At 36.8% G+C, this 17409-nt stretch overlaps 1 protein-coding gene across 14 annotated transcripts in view; it reads left to right on the forward strand.

Moving 5' to 3' along the window:
• TPX2 (TPX2 microtubule nucleation factor) overlaps window positions 1-17409 on the forward strand; it is a 74680-nt gene that overhangs the window by 25313 nt on the left and 31958 nt on the right. For 8 of the 14 annotated variants that reach the window (XM_072800474.1, XM_072800478.1, XM_072800479.1 and 5 more), the window contains 5 exons: window positions 1075-1143; window positions 1885-2007; window positions 6368-6494; window positions 13771-13896; window positions 15036-15164. In XM_072800474.1, coding sequence (XP_072656575.1) covers window positions 1075-1143; window positions 1885-2007; window positions 6368-6494; window positions 13771-13896; window positions 15036-15164 — 574 coding nt within the window. The remainder of the gene's footprint in view (window positions 1-1074; window positions 1144-1884; window positions 2008-6367; window positions 6495-13770; window positions 13897-15035; window positions 15165-17409) is intronic. The other 6 variants (XM_072800484.1, XM_072800480.1, XM_072800485.1 and 3 more) reach the window with 1 other exon arrangement.

Here is a 17409-nt window from a genome sequence, read left to right on the forward strand (position 1 = left end):
TGTAGTTAAGAATGATAAGTACTCAATCTGTTGGGATATATGGGAAAATCCAGATGAAGCAAAGTTAAATGAAACTTTAGGACTCAAAAACATGTCTGTAGTGATGGCAGCCACATAAAAACTTGCTCTACTGTCCTTGGGCACAGAATATAATATTACAGCTAGGATATTGACATTGATGTAATCCACCTATCTTACTCAGATTTCCACAATTTCACTTGTACTCATTTATGTAGTAAGTTCTATGTAGGTCATCTGCGTAGGTTTGTGTATCTACTTCCACTGTCAAGATATTGAACAGTTCTAACATCACAAGGATTCTTGTATTGCTTTTTTATAACTACAGTTATCTGCCTCTTACTTCCCTTCATCAATTCATAGTTAGCTAGAGGGATTATGCTACTCAGAACCCAGTCCCCAGAGATAGGATTGCCTGATGTTGGGTCATAACATATAATTTGACACAAACTCTGATACCAGGCCAACAATAAATAAGGATGTGGTTATGTTTTCATATTACTTTGTAATAATATGGTGAGACCACTGATATGTCAGGCTAATAGTTGCTAGGGTCTCTTCATTTTATTCTTTCTCATGTCCTTATCCTCTATATTAAAAAAAAATCAGTATGTGATGGAAGAAAAAAATGAATCGATTGCAGCGGCACTTATTGCTTATAAGGTAGTGTTCAAATGTGATGGTACATGCCATTTTCTTGCAAAAGGCCTTTTATGGTATGTAGTGGAGATCCTGAGAGGAAGGATCTGTTGGAAGTGGTGTTGAGGAAGGGTGGAGAAGAGGGCCAACTGTCCTGTGTCTTTGCTTTACTGAAATCCTGAGGAAAAGTGTGGGTTGTCTATTTCTAAGTTTCTTTAAAAACAAAATAGGAAAAAAAAAAAAATAGGAAATACTATTATATCATAATATAATATCTGTGCATATCATGCAATATTATCATAATACAATGATACTATTAAATATAGTGTGGAAGAAAATAATTAGTCCCATTCTTCTTTCAAAACCATCTTAGTTATATTATTTTCTATTCTCTTCCAAATACATCTTTTTACACAGTTGCAGTCAGAATATGCATGCAGAGTGTTATTGCTGGGGCTCACCATGTTCCTGAAACTTCTATCTTTGGTATGCTGTTGGCAGAAGCTAACATTTAGGCATAGCAGAACCTAAGATAAAATTCCTTGAGAGAGCCTAGCTGTGTTCCATTGTTACACACCCACTTCCTGCCACTCCGTTGAAGAACCTCAACTCAAATAGACCATAAGATGTCCCTTGTAAGCCCTGCAAATCTTTTTTTTTTTTTTTTAAAGATTTTATCTATCCATTCATGATAGTCACACAGAGAGAGAGAGAGAGGCAGAGACACAGGCAGAGGGAGAAGCAGGCTCCATGCAGGGAGCCTGACGTGGGATTCGATCCCGGGTCTCCAGGATCGCACCCTGGGCCAAAGGCAGGCGCTAAACCGCTGCGCCACCCAGGGATCCCCAAGCCCTGAAAATCTTAATAGCTACAGTTTTCTTTAAGAGGAACATGATGTTTTAGGCCAGTTCATGTTTGTATGGTCCAAATGTGTATCAAGCCAAGATAAGTAGCTATTCACAATGCAGAGTCTGCACTTCTCCTTTACTATGATACATTGTTTAGTGTTGCCAGTGTTTTGGTGATAGTTTTGATAGTTTTTACAGTCTATCTCTGACTTATAATGTGTACTCATTTCCTTTTGATCACTAGACCTTTGTTTGTAATTGCCAAATGATTTAGAAGTATACAAGTAGGGGGGTTTAGGGCCTAATTTAAGTGCATGGCACTGATTTATTTTGCTTCCATGCTGATTGTTTAAATGATGATGCTTTTACCTTTTCACAGAAGAGAAGGCCAATTTGGAGAATAAGTTTTCTGGGAAGAATGGCATAGCAGGGCTTTTTCAGGACAAAACTCCTCTGAGGAAGCCTAATCCTCAGCAAGCTATTGTCACACCTTTGAGACCAGGTAAGAAAAATCATCTTAGAGAAAAGCTCCTTGGGGACACCTGGATGGCTCAGCGGTTGAGCATCTGCCTTTGGCTTAAGGTGTTATCCCAGGGTCCTCGGATCAAGTCCCACATCGGGTTCCTTGTGGGAAGCCTGCTTCTCTCCTCTGCCTGTCTCTGCCTCTCTCTCTCTGTCTCTCATGAATAAATAAATAAAATCCTTAAAAAAAATAGAAGAAGAAAAAAAACTCCTTGGTGGAATGGTGGAACAGTGTATTAAGAGCCTGAGGGATCGGGGAAATTACCTAAATTCTGTATCCTTTGGTTTATTATTGGTGAAGTAAGCTAATTTATTTCATGGTGAATGTAACACTAATAATGCACTACACTTTTTTTTAAAAAAAAATCTCTTGGAACTTAAGCTAACATAGACTTTTATTGCCAGAGGTGTAACTGTTTTCTTTTTATGACAAGATTTAACCAAACCTGAGTCTGACTAGGAACAAAAGAGCAGGAGAGAAGAATGTATTCCTTGCCACTGTACAACAATTCTTTGAGTCATGTATTTGATTTTAAAAGATAATTGACATTTATACTGGTGGTTACTAATCTGCGGAATATTGTCTATTTCATCAGAACAAAAGCATTTTTAAAGAGATCATACATCCTTAAAAGTGATTTTTTGAAATAATAGCTATATTTAGATATAATTCACCTGTACAAATCACCTAAAGTGTACATTTCAGTGTTTTTTTTTTTTATAGTATGTTGATAGAGTAGTTGTCCAATCATCACCACAATCAATTTAGAATATTTGAAAATTACTCTTAACAGGTAAATCTGAAACTGGCTTCAATTAGACCATCAACTAGAGGAGCCATACCAGGAAATAGCTGTATTTTTAGTGAACTTTTCTAATTTACAAAGTCTAAGCTGCTAGGATGACTTTCAAATAATTAATTCATGAGCACAGATGACATCTGTTGAATTTGGGATCAGGACAAGGACCCTGAACTTTTGCATCCATTATCTTTCTTACAGAAGGGATTAGAACTGTATGGCATGCTTGGAACACGTGTGGCCTGAGTGCTCTCTCAGGTGAATTTCATTACTTCATTAGGTGTGGCAGATTTTCTGCTCTTGTGCTTTTCTTGAATTGAAAGAATATTAGGTAATATTACCTAATTTATCTGGACTACTTTCCGTTTAAGACTGTTTTGTCAACAGTGTGCCCCAAAGCAAGAGACTTCTGCTGGGTCTGTTATGTGCCAAGACCATGTACCTTGCTTACATTCATGCGCCTTAAGCCCCATAGTCTGTGTTCTTTCATATTACATGTTCTCACCTGTCTATTAGTGCTGTTCCCTCTGCATTTTTAAAATTTTTTAATTTTTATTTTTTTTCCCCTCTGCATTTTAATATAACTGAAAAGTTTCTGCTCATCATCCAAGGTCCAGCTCAAATATCCTTTTTTTCTCTGATTCCCCTGATTTGTGTTCTCAAAGTTCTTTTCATACTTCTATTTTAATTTTAATTTCCTATTGTGTTGCTAATACAAAGACATAAAATTAATTATTATATACTGATCTTTTATCCTGCTATCTTCTAAACTCACTTATTAGTTTTAGTAGGCTTTTTTTATAGATTCTTTAAGATTTCTATTATTTTTTAAGATTTTATTTATTTGAGAGAGAGAGAGAGAGAACACAAACTGGAGAGGAGTGGGAGAGGAAGAAGCAGACTCCTGGTTGAGCAGGAAGCCGGGGGGTGGGTGGAGGGGGCCTCGATACCAGGACCCTGGGATCATGACCTGAGCCAAAGGCAGATGCTTAACCAACTGAGCTATCCAGGTGCCCCTAGATTCCATCAGATTTCCTTTTTTTTTTATAGGTAAAATTTTTTTTTTTAAGATTTTATTTATTTATTCATAGACACAGAGAGAGAGAGAGAGAGAGAGAGGCAGAGACACAGGCAGAGGGAGAACCAGGCTCCATGCAGGGAGCCTGATGTGGGACTCAATCCCGGGTCTCCAGGATCACACCCCAGGCTGTAGGCGGCGCCAAACCGCTGTGCCACCGGGGCTGCACTCCATCAGATTTCTAAATAGATGATCATGTCATCTGTAAATACGCCTTTTATTTCTTTTTCTTGCATATTGTACTGGCTAGAACTTTTAGTAGGATATTGGATAGGAGTGGAAAGGGTAGACATACCGATTGTTGCATTTCGGCTTTCACCATTAAGTATGATATGATGGGTTAGTTGGGGTGCCTGGGTGACTTAGTCAGTTGAGCATCTGACTCTTGATTTTGGCTCAGGTTATAATCTCAGGGTGTTGGGATTTAGCCTTGCATCAGGCTCTGCACTCAGCTCATCTGACATTTTCTTTGTAGAAAGAATCTTTGTAGAAAAGTTTTTTAACTACAAATTCAGTTTCTTTAACAGATACAGGTTATCTCTTCTTGAATGAGGGTTGGTAGTTTGTATTTCTACTAGTTCAAAGTTATCTAAATGTTATTTAGAAATGTGTTATTTAATTTCCAAATATATAGTGGGAGCAGTTCTCGAAATAGTCTCTATTATTGATTTCTTGAGGGATTTAATTCCATTGCAGTTAAAGAACATTACTTTTGAATGTGTGACTTGAATCCTTTTGAATGTATTGTTTCATGGCCCAGAATGTGGTCTGTCTTGGTAGATGTTCTGTGTGTACTTAAAAGGGAATGTGTATTCTGCTGTCATTTTGGGTGGAGAATTACATAATGTCATTGGGTCAAGTTGGTTGATAGTGTTGCTCAAGTCTTCTATTTCCTTACTGATCTTCTATCTAAGTGTACTATCCATTATTGAAAATGGAGATACTGAAATCTTCAATTATATTGTTGGATTGTCTACTTCTCCCTTTAATTTTTTCAGTTTTTCCTTCATGTATCTGGGGCTTTGTATATATATAACATATATGTAATATATGCATGCATACATATATGTATATATGCATACATGTTTGTAATTGTTATGTCCTCTTGATGAGTTGACTGCAACATATTTTTGTTGATAAAGTTTTATTGGAATACAGCCATACACATTTGCTTATGTTATTTATGACTATTATATTCTTACTGATTATTCTGTCAATTTATTCCATAAACTAGAGAGACAGATTGAAATTTCAGGCTACACTTATGGTTTTATCTATTTCTTGTACTTTTTGCTTTGTGTATTTTGAAGTTCTGTTATTAGGTACCTAAATATTTAGGTTGTTATGGCATTTTGAGGGATTGACCATTTTATCATTTTGAAATGATCATTTTATCTCTGGTAATATTCTTTGCTCTGAAATCTGCATTGTCTGATGTTAATATATCCATTCCAGCTTTCTTTTGATTAGTTTTAGCATGGTGTGTCTTTATATTTTACGTGCATTTGTTTTATAGACAGTATATAGTATACTTTTTTAAGATTTTATTTTTAAGTAATTTCTACACCCAACATGGGACTCAGACTTACAACCCTGAGATCAAGAGTCATAATGCTCTACTGACTGAGCCAGCCAGGCACCCCTGTTAAATTTTTATATTAAATTTTAAAAAATTTTATCATCTCTGCTTTTAAATGGGGTAAGTGCCTCTATTGTAGCCTTGACATAATACACTATCGTTTTTTTGTTTCTTTTTCTCCCCTCCAGAAAAAAGCTGCTTTAGGGAATGAGCCAAATGATTGTTCTTTGGAATAAACAATGCATGAAATGTGTTTTCATAGCCTGATTTTTCTTTCTTGTTACTTGATTGGAGTTTTTTTCTTTCATCAAGGCTCAGTTCATAAGCTATTTCAACAAATGCTGTTTCTTCCATGAAGCCTTTACTTGGTTGTTCTTTTTTTTTTTTTTCTGTTTCCTTATTCTAATAGTGCTTTTTTCCCTTCTGTTCCACGATGGCCATGCTAACATCAGCAGAACTTATGATAAAATATCTCCTTCCCCTTCCCACCTGTATAATCCCTTTTTTCAAATGCTACATCTTTTAACTCTTACTGTTTTTAATTTCTGGAGGGGAGAAAAACTGGTGGTTATACCCATAATGCCTGATAATATAATTATATCAGCATTAAAAGTCAGAGATCCTTTTCTCTGTGGTGACAACTTAGGCTGGCAGATAGACCTTAGATCCTACATTTCAGCTTCTACCAAAGTAGATTTTATAAATTGGTCTTCTGTATAAGATGTCACTGGACTAATGATTCCACTGTCTAGAAGGGATATATATACATGTGCATGCAGTTTTCAGTCTAGTGTTAAGTCTTATTTATAGGTATATATATGTTTCTCATCTCCAACTTATTTCCTTGGGATTTGAGTGCTAACTAGTTTTTGCTCTCCCACAGTCGAAAACACTTACTACAAAGAGGCAGAAAAAGAAAATCTGGTGGAACAGTCCATTCCATCAAATATTTGTTCTTCCCTGGAAGTCAAGGGAACCACCTCAAAAAATACTCCAGTGCAGCCTCAGAGGTAAGACTGTTTCAAGGCTCAAAGTGGTGATTATATTAATGATGTTCAAAGAATAATTGTTAGACTATGTGTCCTATACTATATTAGACTCTTATATTACCTCATTAAATCTTCATAACATTTATGAATTGTAGATAGTATGGGTTGCAACTTACTGGTGTGACTATATGATAGATATGACAGATATTTTTTCCTGTTTATAGGTAATAATTAATTTCATAAGGGCAAGCATTGTAAATTCTTACCATGCTTAACAGTGTCTGGGAGGAGCAGAAGCTGAATAAATACTTGAATGAATGGATGGATGGGTGGATGGGTTAAGAAGCAAGTCTTGGCACTGGTGGTCTTAAAACATGTCTTTGTTGCATTTGCATCAGTATCTTTTTTTTTTTTTTTTTTTTTTTTTTTTTAAGAGAGAGAGAAGGGGGTCGGGCCGAGAGAGAACCTGGCTCCACACCGCATGGAGACCCATGCAGAGCTCAGTCTCACAACTCTGAGATCATGACTTGAGCCAAAGTCAAGAGTTGAATGCCCAACCAACTGAGCCATGTAGATGCCCCTATTGCTTTATACTTTGATGTTACCTAGAATATCCTCAAAGAAGAGGCATGGCAAGTGATATTATTTATATCCAGATAATAACATATTTTGTTGCTCAAAAGTGATGAAATTAACCTTTGTAAAGCCTCATGCTGGCATAGGGTATTGCCTTTTGAGGATAGTATCATACAAGCTTATCCTAATCTTTTTTGGTAAAGAAGCCCATTTTATTGTTTTCTTAAATTTATTTTATTATTATTATTTTTAAAGATTCATTTTAGTTGAGAGAGAGAGTGAGCGTGTGAGTGGGGGAAGAGGAGAGAATCTCAAGCAGATTCTGTGCTGAGTGCGGAGCCAGACACCAGGCTTGATCTCAGAATCATGAGATCATGACCTGAGCCCAAATCAAGTGTTGGACACTTAACCAAATGAACTACCCAGGTATCCCAAGTCAATAAGCCCATTTTAATCAAAGAATTCTATAAAATCTCAACCAACCATATAGTACACGAGTCTTAAGAGATTGCTACTGGTTGATTCTGTGGTTTCTGTTCCATGTTTGTTTGTTTGTTTATTTATTTTAAAGATTTTATTTATTTATTCATGAGAGACACAGAGAGAGAGAGACAGGCAGAGACATAGGCAGAGGGAGAAGCAGACTCCATGCAGGGAGCCTAACATGGGACTCGATCCCGGGTCTCCAGGATCACGCCCTGGGCTGAAGGTGATGCTAAACTGCTGAGCCACTGGGGCTACCCGTGTTCCGTGTTTAGATTGTGAAGCCTACAGAAAAGGGACCTAGTGTCCTATAGATTTCTTCAGAATTTGGGATAATGTTAATGTCTTCATTTCTCCATTTTATATATAATTACCTTTCATCCTGACTGAATTCTTTTTTTTTTTTTTTGGACTGAATTCTGAATGGATTTTGGAAGTGATGGTTTAACAGGAATTCAGCTGCCCTCAGAGTTAGACAATCTGGATGGTTTATTGCTTTGTTTCATTTTTACAGCAGGTACTTCTACCACTCAAAATCTCAGCTTATTGAGAATAACCATATCCCTCAGGCTTCTTGTCATAAAGGGCCAAATGGGATGGTATGTGACAGTACAGTAAATGATAATGCATTGTGAAAATGCATAATAAGAGGTAAAACATTAGTGCCATTAATTTCAGATCTCTGAGTTATCTGAGTCCAGAGTTGCCTGATCTGGAAAGGAATGGCAGATGGTGGGCAGCCCGGGTGGCTCAGTGGTTTAGTGCTGCCTTTGGCCCAGGGCGTGATCCCAGAAACCCAGGGTTGAGTCCCATGTCAGGCTCCCTGCATGAAGCCTGCTTCTCCCTCTCCCTGTGTCTCTGCCTCTCTCTCTCTCTCTCTCTCTGTGTTTCTCACGAATAAATAAATAAAATCTTTAAAAAAAAAAAAAAAAAGATGGCAGATGGGTTAGGAAGGTGTAGATAGTCATACAAATTCCTTCCTCCTATTTTATTTTCACATGGTTTCACTGGGTAGGCTGAAAGATGGCCAAAACTTCTTTGACACAAAATAGTTAAGAGTCAGTAAGGCCTTAGTTTGTAATAATAATTTTTCCATGGAGGTGTTGCTTTATCACAAACATATGTTTTAATTTTTGATATCTTATCCCTTAGCCATTTTTCCCTAAAGACACCCAGCTATTCTTCTCTTGACTTTATAACATCACTGTATGTTGAATTTAAGTAATGGCCCAAAATAGTCCTGTATTCATATGCGTTGTCTTCTTTCTTTCTAATTTTTATGATTCCCAGTTCATTTTTAAAAGTTAACTAATTTTGCTGGATAATAATTTGCACATTGTAAATATACAGTCTGATCAGTTTTGACAATACATACCACCATGCAACCATAAATCTTACAATCAAAATATATAGAACATTTCCATCACTTCAGAAAGTTCTCTCATTCTTACCCTTTATAATCAATCTGTATTGCCTCTTCTACCCCCCCCCCTTTTTTTTTTGGTTCTTCTACCTTCTCACTCTCTCATCTCCCACCCACAGGCAACCACTGTTCCAATTCCTGTCACCATCAATAAATTTGTCCTGTTCTAGATATTTTTATAAATGGAATTATACAGTACTCTTTTATATCTGACATCTAACTTAGCATGTGTTTTTGAGATTCATACTTGTCATTGTGTTTATTAGTAGCTTGTTCCTTTTTATAGCTGATAGTAAGTTCTACTGAGTCGGTATGCCACGATTTATTTATCCATTCACCAGATGATGGGCATTTGGGTTGTTTCCAGTTTGGGACTGTATAAAGCTGCTATGGATAGTTGTGAGGACATGTATTTCTTTTGGGTAAATACTTTGGAGTACAACTGCTGGGCCATAATGTAAAATGTATATTATAAGAAATAGCCAGAATGTTTTCCAAGGTGATTTATCTTCCTACTAGCAGTATAGGAGAGTTGTTTTTTTGTTTGTTTGTTTTAAAGATTTTATTTATTCATGAGAGACACAGAGTAGAGAGAGAGAGAGAGAGAGACAGGCAGAGAGAGAAGCAGGCTCTATGCAGGGAGCCCGACTTGGGACTTGATCCTGGGTCTCCAAGATCACACCCGGGTCTGAAGGCAGGCGCTAAGCCACTGAGCCACCCGGGCTGCCCTAGCATTATAGGAGAGTTTCAGTTGTTCTGTATCCTAGCTAACTCTTTGGTATTGTCAGTTTTTTCAATACTTCATTTTTAATTTTCATTTTTCTGAGGCCTAATGATGTTGATCCACATTTTCATGTGATTATTGGCTATTCATATATTTGCATACATAGCTGATGCTTTTTTAGTCTGGCTCCTTGCAGTTTCCCCTGGACCTGTAAAGGTTAGAGGTCAGCCAAGACTTAGGGTAGAGTTTATACTCAGCTAAGTGTTCATCCTCTCTGTGGTTCTCTTGCTTCTGGAGTCTGTCTCTAAATTTTCAGCCCTCTGCCAGCTCCAACGTTTGTCTACTGACACCTCAAGTTAGTTAGATGTTAACTTTGTGCCATCCTACTAAATACACAGTGGGGGGATCCCTGGGTGGCGCAGCGGTTTAGCGCCTGCCTTTGGCCCAGGGCGCGATCCTGGAGACCCGGGATTGAATCCCACGTCAGGCTCCCGGTGCATGGAGCCTGCTTCTCCCTCTGCCTGTGTCTCTGCCTCTCTCTCTCTCTCTCTCTCTCTCTCTCTGTGTGACCATCATAAATTATAAATAAATAAATAAATAAGTAATACACAGTGGGGAATACACTTAATAAAAACAGCAAACTCCTCAGGTTTTAACTAGTGCAGTTATGTCTTTGAAGGATGGGCAGCTCACCAGTTTCTGCTTGTCTTTTTGCCAGGCCCCCTAAGTCTCCCCTAAAGACACATGGTTTAACAGTCAGGCAGGAATTTGTACAGAGTTTTTGCTCAGATTTTGAGTGACATCTTTTCTGTAGCGGTTTCACTTCTGGGATTTTCCTTTATTTTAATTTTATTTTTTTTATTTTTTTTTAAGATTTTATTTATTTATTCATAGAGACACAGAGAGAGAGGCAGAGACACAGGCAGAGGGAGAAGTGGGCTCCATGCAGGGAGCCCGATGTGGGACTCGATCCAGGGTCTCCAGGATCATGCCCTGGGCTGCAGGCAGCGCTAAACCGCTGCACCACCGAGGCTGCCCTGGGATTTTCCTTTAAATTTCCAGTTGTACTGGCCTTGAATTCTATCTTCTGTTATCTCTAGCCAGTGAGACTGAAATTTTCTGCTATTGGAGCTGCTACGTTTGGGGAGTACCTCAGGCAAAAATGCTGCTAACTCATAATTCTTAACTTTTGCAGTGGCTGTTTTTCATGGATAAATGTTCCTCTATTTTCTGCCTGCTTTTGGTCACTTTCCAGTGCCTTCAAATAGGTGTATTTTTGTATTTTGTCTATGTTTTATAATATGCACTCTTCATTACTCATTTAATACATCCATTACTTCATTCCTTAATTCAATAAATTTGCTTTTCATTACTCCATGTATTTTTTTTATAAATTTATTTTTTATTGGTGTTCAATTTGCCAACATATAGAATAACACCCAGTGCTCATCCCGTCAAGTGCCCACCTCAGTGCCCGTCTCCCAGTCACCCCACCCCCCGCCCACCTCCCCTCCATGTATTTTTTATGAGTACTTTCTTTTAGAGATTAATATGAAATATATCAGATGAAAGATAGACATTTAGTTAGGATTTGCTTCAAAATCTGGGGAGTGGATGGAGAGAAGACTGATACATGATTGGCTATGAGTTGATAATTTCTGAAACTGATTGAGGAGTATTTAGAGTTCGTTATGTAATTCTCTTAATTTTAAAAATATGCTTGATATTCTTTGTAATAAAGATTTAAAAATTGATACTCTATACAATAGCATAAAAGCCTGAATATGTAATAATAAGTCCTTACTGTGTTTAAGACTTTTATAAAGAAAATGTTCAGAGAAATTAAACAAGATCTAAATAAATGGCAGGGCATACCATATTTATGGATTAGGAAACTCAGTATTATAAAGATGTTGATTCTCCCTAACTAATCTGTAGATTCAGTGCAATATCCATAAAAACCCCAATGATTTTCACTTTGGACATTGATAAGTTGATGCTAAAATTTATTGAGAAATGCAAAGGTCTAAGAATAGCCAGATACTTTTGAAGTGTCTATTACATGGAAAGGCATATTATTATGAAGCTACAGTAATTAAAGCTTTATGATGTTATTCAAGAATTAATGAGACCAGTGGAATCAAATAGAAATTCACGCGGTGAATTTATATGGATGTGGTATATGACAAAGGTGCAGATCTGTGGGGAAACAGTGCTCCCTCTCCCGCTTTAGTAAACAATGCTTGGCCAGTGGATCTCCAGACAGAACAGAATGAAAGTTGGTCCCTGCCTCACTCCATATAAAACAGTCATTTTTTTTTCAAGTTTGTTTATTTATAGTAATCTCTATACCCAACATGGGGCCCAAACCCACAACCCAAAGATCAAGAGCTTCATGTTCCTGACTGAGCCAGCCAGGCACCCTTAAAACAATCAATTCTAGGTGGAATTGTAGATCTACATATGAGAGCTAGAGCTCATATAAGGAAATATAGGAGAATATCTTTACGACCTTGGAATAGGGGAAGATTTTTCATTTATTTGTTTATTTTTAAATATTTTATTTATTTATTAATGAGAGACACACGGAGGCAGAGACACAGGGAGAGGGAGAAGCAGGCTCCATGCAGGCAGCCCTACGTGGGACTGATCCCAGGCCCTCAGGGCCACGCCCTGGGCTGAAGGTGGCGCTAAGCCGCAGAGCCGGGCTGCCCGAATTTTTTTTTTTTTTTTTTTTAAATAGAATACAGAAAAGCACTGAGCATAATGGAGAGGGTTATTGATGTATTTGAGACATTTATCTAATCAAATGATACCATAAAGAGTAAAAAGCCAACCCCCAAGTGGGAGAAGATACTTGTGACACATAAAACTTACAAAGGGCTTATATTCTTAGTATTCCTAATAATCAGTCAGGAAAGGATTGACAACCCGGGTGGAAAAAAAAGACTTGAGCTATAGTACTCTGCCAAAGAGGATATCCAAATGGTCGATAAACATGTGAAAAGTTGCTCTATCTCATTGGTAATCAGGAAAAAGCAAATTGAAACCACAATGAGATTTTACTGCATACCAGCTAAATTAAGTCATTGACAATATCAAGTGTTCAGGAGGATGTAGAGCAATGCAGACTCTATAATATAAACTTGCCAGGGTAAACATAGATTGGTATAAGCACTTTGGAAAACAGCTTTAGTTGATAAAACCAATGTCCTTATGACCTAACAGTGTTACAACTTACACCCAACAGCAGTGTGTGCACCAAGAGACATACATGAAAACTGATAAATAGTGGTACATTCCTACAGTGACTGTTATACAGCATTGAAAATCGGTGAATTAAAGTTATGTGAATCAATGTAGTTAAATCTCACAAACATAATGTTGAGTGAAATAAACCAGACAGAAAAAAATATTTGTAGTAGTCTGATTATATTATCTAAAGGGATTTTTTTTTTTTTTTGGTTGTTGTTATTCTTTGTTTTCTTTCCAAACTAATGTACCATGTTTATGGAATGCATGCTAAATAGCAAAACAATTTTTTAAAAAGTATTGATTACTATTAAACAAGTCAAGATAGTAGCTGATGCCAGCGTTCTGTTTCTTAGCCTGGATGGTGATTTCATGAGTTTTCACTTTGTAATCATTTAGCTTGATTTTTATTTTGTGCTCTTTTTGGTATATGTTATATTTTACCAAAAAAGGGGGAGTATGGCTTAAATAAAGGAGAGAATAAACACCTTTGTCAATGATCAGACCTGCTCTCAAATTTCAAGTCTCACAGCAATTAGCTGTGTAATTAATAGGGTCAAGTCACTTCATCTTTTTTGACTTTTACCTATAAAAGGAGGGAACTATACTAGGTGATTGTCAATACCTTAAAATCTGCTTCATTTAAACACCAGCATTTTATGATGAAATTTCTAAAGCAACAGTAAGACAAGAGATTAGGTTTTTAGAGTGGAAATAATACCATTAAACCCTTTGTAGCCCTGGGCAGCTTGACATACTTTCACATTTGTGGAGCACAATTGCCTATCTGTAGTAGAAATATTCATTTCAGATAAATTTTGTCAATTCCTATATCATAGAAGATCTACTAGACTCTCTGCTCAGAAAGATTTGGAACAGAAAGAAAAACATGGGAAAATGAAAGCCAAGAGATGTGCTACTCCTGCAATCATCCATGAAATTCCACCCTCCAAAAAAATGAAAGTGTAAGTAGCCACAGCTTCTCTTAGTTGGCATAGGTTTTACTCCTGTTTGCTCCTATGGTTAATAGCAAGCAGAATATGTTGTGCTTGTTCTTATTATTTAGGAATGTATTTTGCTATATGGATGCTATATGAATTCAGATATTTATATGAATAATAGCCTATTCAGGTAGAGTGGTTTAAAGAATAGTGATTTATTTGCTTCACAGAAGTTTGTGTTGGCTCTGGTTCAGTGACTGAACAATGCTAGGGCAGCATCTCTGTGTAATTTTTTTTTGAGTAACAAGTATGTTACTGAAGTGGCAGCTCTGTGTTTCTCAGCTTCTTCTTTGTGCCTGTTGCCTCATTGTCACAAGATAACTGCTATATTTCTGGTATTATATCCATGTTCCAGGAGTAAAAGGAGGGTATGGTAAAGGAAGAGGGGCAGCACTCATATCACAAAAGTGAAAATTTTCCAAAAACTCTGCTTATACTTCAATTGCCCTACTGTGTCACTTAGATTTTCCCTAGTTGGAAGAGAAGCTGTTGAAACAAGTACAGTGCTTTTGCCTGCTGTACCTGCTGTCCCAAACAAAATTTGAGTTTATTAATAGGAAAGAAAGTAGAATAGACATTGGGAAAGTGGTTAACTATCTGCCATTTGTGCATTTGATGATGAGCAGTTGGAATCCCTCCTCATCCTCCTGAACTATCATCAGACAATTCATACCTTGACTTACATCAGTGTTCTCAAAATTTACCCATTATATCCATTGGTACATATGATCTTTTTTTTTAATAAATTAATTTTTTTATTGGTGTTCAATTTACCAACATACAGAATAACACACAGTGCTCATCCCGTCAAGTGTCCCCCTCAGTGCCTGTCACCCACTCACCCCCACCCCCTGCCCTCCTCCCCTTCCACCACCCCTAGTTCGTTTCCCAGAGTTAGGAGTCTTTATGTTCTGTCTCCCTTTCTGATATTTCCCACACGGTACATATGATCTAATGGTTCTACTGGAGGAATCTTACGGTTAAGATACGCTTATTGTCCTAAAGAATGAGAAAATTTAAGCCATATGTGGTAGATTTGGGGAGGAGAGTACAGCAGGGTTAGGGAATTGAGAGTATTTTATTTTTGTCCTTTTGAACTCAAGTTCTAACAATAAAAAGAAGCCAGAGGAAGAGGAAGAAGGCAGCGCTCATCAAGATACTTCTAAAAAACATGAGTCTTCCCCAGAGAAAGCCAAGGGCAGACGAACTGTGTCTTGTATACAGCCTGTGAGGTATGTGTGCTTTTTTCCTGAATTTAAACTTTAGAGTCAATAGAGTAAAATTATAAGTGAGTGTGTCTACAATCTGGAGCACAAGGAGCTTGGGAAACTCATAAAGCTAAACCATGGTAAGATGAATTGTATACCTTGGGAAATGCTTGTTTTACATATTGAGAAAAATATACTATTAAAGCAAATTAAGAGAAATATAAAAGGAGAAAGTTAGTAAAGGTTCTTACTACCTGAATGGAACAGTTTTTATTTTGCCAAGCTCCCTCTGGTCTTTATTCAAGCAAAAAATATATTTTCACAATCATTGTATGAGCAACCTTTGGATTTTGTTTTCCAGATCCAACCTTTGGAATCTGTTTCTGTTGCTTGCCACAGAGTTTTTTTTTTGTTTTGTTTTTTTCCCTGTACTACTATAAAATCTTCACATTTATCCTTTTTAAATAGTTAGTAGTCTATCAAATTTAACCATTTCCTGTTGAAAATGCAGTGACCAGTTTTTCACTATTACAAATAATCAGCGAATATCTTTATTGGCAGGGACTTTTCTTTGAGTACTCTCTTCAGGCTAAGAAAGAGAAATCCATTAATTAAAGAGTCTGACTAGTATTATGGCTATTGATATTAATTGCCAATTTTACTTCTTTTTGTAATTTTAATTTTTTAATACATATATATATTTTTAGAGTGGGGAGGAGCTGGGAGGCAGGGCTCGATCGCACAACCTTGATATCATAAGCTAAGCCAAAATCAAGAATTAGATAATCCAACAACCTGAGCCACCCAGGTGCTCCACCAATTTTATTTCTGAAGTGAATGTATGAATTTACAGTGCCATTAGCTTTGGATGGATATTTTTATTTCCTTGTACTCTCATCCACACTGAATTTTTATTTTTATTTTTTTTAACATTTAAAATTGTTTCAAATTTGGGGCACCTGGTTGGCTCAGTCAGTTAAGCATTTGTCTTTAGCTAGGTCATAATCCCAGAGTCCTGGGATTGAGCCCTGCATTGGGCTCCCTGCTCAGCGAGGAGTCTGCTTCTCCTTCTTCCTCTACCCCTCCCTCTGATCATGCTCTTTTTTAACTCAGATAAATAAAGTCTTTAAAAATAAATAATAAAATTGTTTCAAATTTAATTGTGATATAATGTTGACGGCATCAACTTATTTTAATTTTTATTTGATTCCTGACAGGATTATATTACTGTTATTGTAAATATCTTTTCCATAAACCCTCTTGGGTGAATTATCTGTTTTCTTTTCTATTTACCTTTAAGTAGTCTTAGTGATAATCTCATTGCTAAGAATGGCTACTCTAAATTGAACTTTTACTATGTATCAGGTACTTTGGAAATATCTGATTTAATAGTCACATATATTCTATGAGGATAAATATTTATATTCTTCATCTTACAGTGGAGTTTACTGAGGCTCAGAGAGATTAGTTTTCTTAAGATCACATAGGCAGAAAATGAAATGACAGGGTTGGGATTTGAACTCTGGTTGGTTTCACTCTTAAGCCTGTCTTCTAATCACTGTATATTTTATCTATTAGAGACTTGTGTCATATTTCTTGTAAATATTTTCCCCATTCTACTGGTATCTTACTTTTTCTTGTGGCCTAAAAGCTAATCACTGTATAATCAAATTTATGTCTTTTATAGTACCTTTTGTAGCCTATTTTATTATTTTTATTTTTTTAAAGATTTTATTTATTTATTCATGAGAGACACAGAGAGAGAGAGAGAGAGAGAGAGGACTCGATCCTGGGTCTCCAGGATCAGGCCCTGGGCTGAAGGCGGCGCTAAACCGCTGAGCCACCCGGGCTGCCCTTTATAGCCTATTTTAGCTGTCCTTTTGAAAAATTTTCAATATTTTGGTATAAATTGTGATCTTGGTTTTTTTCTTTCATAATGTTACCTAATTAAGTAGTGTTACTTTAATTTTCATAGTGTTACCTAATTAAGTCAATATCAATTTACCAGATAATAGTTTTTTGTTTTAATAGTTATTTTATCACAGGTTAAAAATCTAATCTATGTGGGATGCCTGGGTGGCTCAGTGGTTGAGCATCTGTCAGGGCATGATCCTGGAGTCCTGGGATCGAGTCCTACATTGGGCTCCCTACAGGGAGCCTGCTTCTCTCTCTGTCTGTGTCTCTCATGAATAAATAAATAAAATCTTTATTAAAAAATCTAATCTATATAATACCTTTAAACTGTTTTGAATCATGAGCCTCTTTCTTC

This window comes from Canis lupus, chromosome 26 (genome assembly GCF_048164855.1).
Source record: "Canis lupus baileyi chromosome 26, mCanLup2.hap1, whole genome shotgun sequence".
Lineage (NCBI taxonomy): Eukaryota > Metazoa > Chordata > Mammalia > Carnivora > Canidae > Canis > Canis lupus.